Source organism: Atractosteus spatula, chromosome 5, assembly GCF_055471065.1.
Source record: "Atractosteus spatula isolate fAtrSpa1 chromosome 5, fAtrSpa1.hap1, whole genome shotgun sequence".
Classification (NCBI taxonomy): Eukaryota; Metazoa; Chordata; class Actinopteri; order Semionotiformes; family Lepisosteidae; genus Atractosteus; species Atractosteus spatula.
Window position 1 is genome coordinate 17331032 of NC_142710.1, and position 6195 is coordinate 17337226.

The 6195-nt window shown below is 39.2% G+C and overlaps 1 protein-coding gene across 1 annotated transcript; it reads left to right on the forward strand.

Annotated features, from left to right (window-relative positions):
- The first annotated feature begins 296 nt into the window (after positions 1-296).
- star2 (steroidogenic acute regulatory protein 2) lies at positions 297-5876 on the forward strand. Its single transcript, XM_088915766.1, has 7 exons — positions 297-360; positions 800-922; positions 1169-1314; positions 2536-2694; positions 2931-3115; positions 3935-4028; positions 5766-5876. The coding sequence occupies exons 1-7, from the start codon at positions 297-299 to the stop codon at positions 5874-5876; spliced, it is 882 nt and encodes a 293-aa protein (XP_088771892.1).
- Positions 5877-6195: the final 319 nt, after the last annotated feature.

Sequence of the window (6195 nt, forward strand, 5' to 3'; positions counted from 1 at the left end):
CACATATTCCCCTGATCATCCAACCCTTATATCATGGACAACTCTGTAAGCTCTAGGGTGTGCTAGTTCAATTTGTTTGGGATTTAAAATACAATCTTTTTTGTCTAAGAACGACTGTTTCATTCATCTCTGCACTCTCTCACTCCTCTTGTCTCTTCCAATGAATGTGACCTTGAAGGCAGAGTTCAGTCAAATCCTATCTAACAACCTGCTCCTTATCTCCTCTGCCTGTCCTTCAGAACTTCTATAAATTTGTGGCCTGATATTTGGAAGTGAACACCTCTGAATTAATCAGCATGCTGCCAGCAATCGTTAAACTCTGCTGTGGAATCTCATACCAACATTTCAGGAGCATGACAGGTAGACAAACATGATTAAAAAAGATGACATTTTCTTGATTTTTTTTCTTACACTTGACTTTTGTTTCATATTGAAAAGACGTAACAGAACCTTGCATTATACTGAATCAAAGCTCATGGGCAGCTCACGTATCTGTATGTGAAAAGATATCAGCATAACTTAACATCACCACTCCATTCACAATACATAAAAAGAACATTTTGCATTTATTCTTCTATTTAAAACATGTCTCAAACATATAAATTCCATGTTACATACTACTTATTTTTTGTGGTGAGTAGTATGTAACCTACTTTTTGTAGGTTCTTGCCGTTTACTTTTTTTAGTTCAGGTGGGTAGCTGCGTCAGCATGCGTAGGCTGCAAAGGAACAAGTAACAAAGAAAACACAACGTTTCATCCGTGGAGCCTTCTTCAGGTTTACTTTTTTTGTTCATTTAGGATTGCAACAAAGAGCTGTGGCAGCTATTGGACAAGAAATCAATTTGATGAAACGTGGGAGTCAAATCGCTTTACCAAATTGGGCAAGTCATGTACAGTGGATAAAAGCTAACACTCACACTGGTAAGTTCAAGTACATTTTTTATCGAGAGCTCTGAACTCATGATTGTCTGAGAGTTAATTATAAAAAGGCGGTACTAGTACAAAACCTATTGGGCTCAGGTAATCTCCTGCATGTGGCCTCCAATATAGCTCATCCTCACAACATAATTTTTAAAACTGTCCTGCATACTGTGCTTTTCAAGACAGTTGTTAATTTGGGAGACAAATTGAAGCTTTTAACAAACAATTCATGGACTTGATTTCCAGGAAAACCAGAAAATGAAGGAACTATAAGCACACCCATGACTCTGAGGGAAGAAGAGCTGGTCTTTGTAAACCAAGGGAAGGAGGCCTTAAAAAGGGCGCTAGAAATTCTGCAGGACAAAGATGGGTGGAAACGGGAAATTTTAGAGGTAAGGGAAATTGCTATCTTCCACAGTTCAGATCTATTCTTCCTTCAGTAGCACTCAAACACTGCAGCCTTGTGGCAGAAATATGCACACAGCCTTTTGTTTGTGTTTCCTGGGCCTGAATTATTCTGAAAAGTTTACATTAATCACACGGGTTACGTTGTTATTGTTACTGCTATTTGCTTAGCAGACACAATTGGGAAAGACACTTTAAAATGGATACAATGTTTACTTTAATGATAAGTAAATAATAATAATTAAAATATTTTTAACTTTAATAATTAAACAGGTACAATAATCAGCCAGTTCAATAAAATAACAAAATAATAAAATGAAAACATTAATAAAGCTTGAAGTACAGCGTAAAATTTAATATGTAGCTTATGACATACAGTACATACAGACAGTGTGGGGTAAAAAGCAGCTATCTGTTCTTGAGGTGAACAATTTACCCCCACTTAAATTCCAAACACCCAACCAGGAACTTCCACAATGGCTTTTATATCCCATGTACTGTATTTCTGCATGTTGTTTATTCTAAATGCTAAATTATTGCGTCACGAAATATATTCACCTCATCTGAATGGCAAAAAATAGTCCAAAATTGGAGTGTCATGTCAGGTTAGGCTATCTTGATTTATAAGCAACAGATATGTAATAAAGTGAAAGATTAACCACATTCACTTAGTTTAAATTAAGCACACAGTTATTGGACAGGGATAAACATCTCTTGCTTCATAAACTTGGCCATCGGCTTCTTATTTATTAATCTAGAACAGAGGTCTGCCACAGTCGAGCAGATTTTAGAGTTAACCGTTAAATAATCCATTTTCCTTTGGACAACTGAACTCTGGTCATTTGATTAGACAATGTCTTAGGTTTCTAAATTTAGAGATGATTTGGAACATAAATCAAAATATCCTTCATCCCTCAAGGTCTAGAATATCTTTAATTGAAGCAATTACATGCATAATTGATCAATTATGTATAGATGTTCATGCCCTTTAGAATAAATTGGAGGAAATGACTTAGGGCGTTCTATAAGACTTACTTTATTGGAGCTCTACAGGTGCAGGGTTGGAGATCCCTGATCTAGAATGTCTTGAAAGCACCGTCTTGCACTGTGGCAGTGGAAGTTATTCAGTATTTTTCAGATTTCCCATTTGTTTACCATTTGTTTGTACCATGTTTTATGATGTACTCCTGTCCCTTTTCCTTGTGTAGGAAAGCGGTGATGTGGTTCTGAGTAAAACCCTTCCTGGAACAGGAAAGGTATTCAGACTGGAAGCAGTCCTAGATGCCACCCCTGAGGAACTTTATGATGACCTGTTTGTGAAAGTGGAGGAAATGAATCAGTGGAACCCTGATGTCAAACAAATCAAAGTACGTTTTTCAGTGTTGTCGTTTTCCAATCAGAACAACTTTGTCTGGGTTTAGAAGCTCATCACCACAAGCATTGTGTCCTCTGTACAAGGTATTGCAATAAAAAATGCGGAATCCTCTTCAATCAGTGCCAATACCACAGAAATGTTTTCTAACAATAACACTAATTACAAGTAGGAAAGCAAATAAGGGTACACACTGCAGTACAGGGAATAATGTTGCAATTTGCTTTTTAGATATTAAAGCACATTGGACAGGACACCATGGTTACGCATGAGGTTTCAGCTGAGACATCAGGAAATCTTGTGGGCCAGAGGGATTTTGTGAGCGTCAGACACTGCTGCAAACAGAAGTCCTGTATTTATTTAGCTGGAGCTGCCACGCATCTAGAAGCCTTCCCGCCTCAGAAGGGGTTTGTCAGGTACGGGTCAGATATGTTTCAGATGCACACATTCCAAACCTCGAGAGAAAAGAAGTCTCAGTGCATTTCAGTGCACTGAAAGATTAAAAGTAATAATAGTAATCAACGCTTTTTTTATTTACTATTAAAAAATACTTCAGATTACCATTATTTTTTATAAATGTGCTACAGATATACAAATAGTCCTCTTTAAGCATTCCCCAAAGTGGCTTAATTGTTTTGTTTGGTGATATTATTAAACTCGCTCCTTTTTTTAAAGAATGTTATTTGGCATTTAAAGTTTTTAATTTTTCAAAATAAAAAAAAATTGTACTATCCAGTAAAGGCATTTGAGTCCAGGCTGACCTTCAGGATCGCTGGTTCGAGTCATGTCGTTAGTGGACTGTGACCATGATTCCCCCACAAGAGGTGGTGCATAATTAGCTGAGTGCCATTAAGGGTAAGGTGGGATTAGTCAGGATTGGTCTTTGCCTCTCCTCCAGTTGGCTCTGAACGTACAGCGTGGGACAAACTTGGCTGTGATGTTAAAAGATGACTGACTTGAAAAGTGGGCAGGTTGGAGGGGTCTACACTTCCTCATTCTCCTCTATGTATAGTCATGCAGATTATAGCTGAGAGCTGAAACATGAAAAACACACAATTGACAATTCCAAATTGGGTGGTTACAATACCAGATGTTGGTGATTCGACATGTTTTAAAAAACTATTGTACATAATGAGAGGTCATAATAACATTTCCATGTGAATGATTGACTTATGGATTAGGATACTGTTGAATGTCCAATTGAATGTCCAAATGTATTCTGCCTTCTCCTCTAGAGCTCAAGATGGACCTATGTGCATTATCCTACAGCCACTTGGGGAGGAAAAGAAGAGATGTCAGCTCACATGGCTTCTTAATATGGATCTCAAGGCAAGATGATCTCACTTTGCAGACCCACACCTTCAGTTTGAAACATTATTTTGATCTGTCTTGACACTTAAAGTATTGCAAAGAAAAATGCACAGAGTTTGTTTCGTTTTATAAACTGGCTACATCAACCCGTCCAACATGTTCTTTTTGATTCCTGAATAGTTCTGGTCATATTTGGTTAGCATTATATGCAAAATCATTTCCTATAGAAGTTAAATTTTTTATGTTAAAACAAACATTTTCTTCGAAGTAATACGCCTGACACTTCTTACTCAAACTCCAGCTTAGATAAGCTCACATGTGTAATACTGGAATCAATTGCTGTTGACAAAGCATGCACTCAGTGAGAGTGAAAACAAAATCAATACAATCAATCAAATCACAGCAGCTCTGTGCACACAGCAAGAACATCAAATGTGAACTTTTGAAATAGCAATACTGTGAAAAACGAAACAATTTCTCCAAACCCACACATCCCTCAAAGATTTCACTTGCTGGAGAGCATCTCGTATGGCAGTATATGTGTGGTTGCTTAGAAACATATTCCCACCAAGGATATGTTCCCACCAACCTTTTTGCTGAGGTGCAATCTAAAGCATGTCATGAACCAGATCCGCTCTATCCGCCTGACCTACACCAGTTATTGTAAGATACAGAAAACAAAGCGTGAGAGGAAATATTAAGTCCACATTGTGATGTTTGCAGTGCCTGCATTTGACATTCTATTGGACTCACTGCATTGCACTGAATACAATCTCTCAGGGACTGGCCCCCAGCAGGTTCACAACTTATTTACTTACTCTCTCCATGGTACTTTTGTCCTTGCACAGGCCTTAAAGAGATGCACTGAATTAAGATTTAATGCACCCTTTGTTTAGATGTTCTTTTCATTAAAGAGTGGCTTCCGAGACCTAGGAGGACTTGGAAACAATGTTTGAAACCACCTCAATGGCTCTCTTCCCTACATTGGCCCTCAATTCTCTGATCCATTGCCTCCCGTTCTGGCCACTTTAGAACTCCTCTACCTCCTGGGTTGAACTCCGGGTCACACATCCTCATTATGCAGCCTGAGGAGAGCACTATACTGTCTCTTTGTTCACGTGGAAACTGAAGACTCCGGACTCTTGTTTCTCTTTGGCTTTTCCTTATCCTGCTGCCCTTCCTGGAATGACTATGTGGTCTGTCCTCATGTAACTGCCACTACCTAATCAGCACCGACTTCCCTTTTTATTGGGGATTTCTGTGATTTGAGCATGGTATCTGTGCTGAGACAGCTTCAACTTCAGATAAGCTTTTAATCTCTCTTTAAACACTTTATGTTGAGGGCTTTGCTTTTCCTTTGGTACTGAATGTTAGCTGCAGGGTGGCACAGTGGCACAGTGGTTAGCATTGCAGCCGCAGGGCCCTGCGTTCAATTTGTGGGATGCTACTGTAGTTTATACTGTATGTTCTCCCTGTGTTTGTGTGGGTTTCCTCTCACAATCCAAAGACAGGTAGGTTAAAATTGTCCCAGTTGTGTCTGTGTTCCCAGCGATTGACGAGTGTCCTGTCCATGGTCTATCATGCCTTGTGTGCGATACTCCCTGGAATAGGCTCCAGGTCACCGTGACCCTGAATTGTATGAAGCAGTTAAACAATAGATATGTGTTAGCTGTGTGTTCCTTTGGTTTCTCTATGAACTGACACAATATACACAAGACTATGTATTAAAACATATCGATGTGTTGCTTGTTTCAGGGCTGGCTACCAAAGTCCATCGTCAATCAGGTTTTGCCACAAGCCCAGGCTGATTTTACAAAACATTTACGCAAACGGCTGTCAGCAAGGCTGCTCCCCCTGCAGCACTGACACACACGGATCGAGGCGTAGCTGATGAAGATGTTTTAGGAAAGACTGTTGGACTCTACAGCTGTTCCACATCAACCTGCTTCTCTGGCCCAGCAGCTCTGTGCGCACAACTAGCACTTCAGAGAGCCAAAGAAGATCAGGTTGTACAAGCAGAGACTGAGAGACAACTGAGTGATTGTGGTTAAACTGAAAATTATGCCAGTTCCCTCAGAGGTGATTGAAAATAAAGCCTCAAATATGTATTTATTTTAATAGGAAAGGATACTATGGCAACACAGACCTCAAAGTCTAATGTTCCTTCTTGCATTTTCTAACTGTT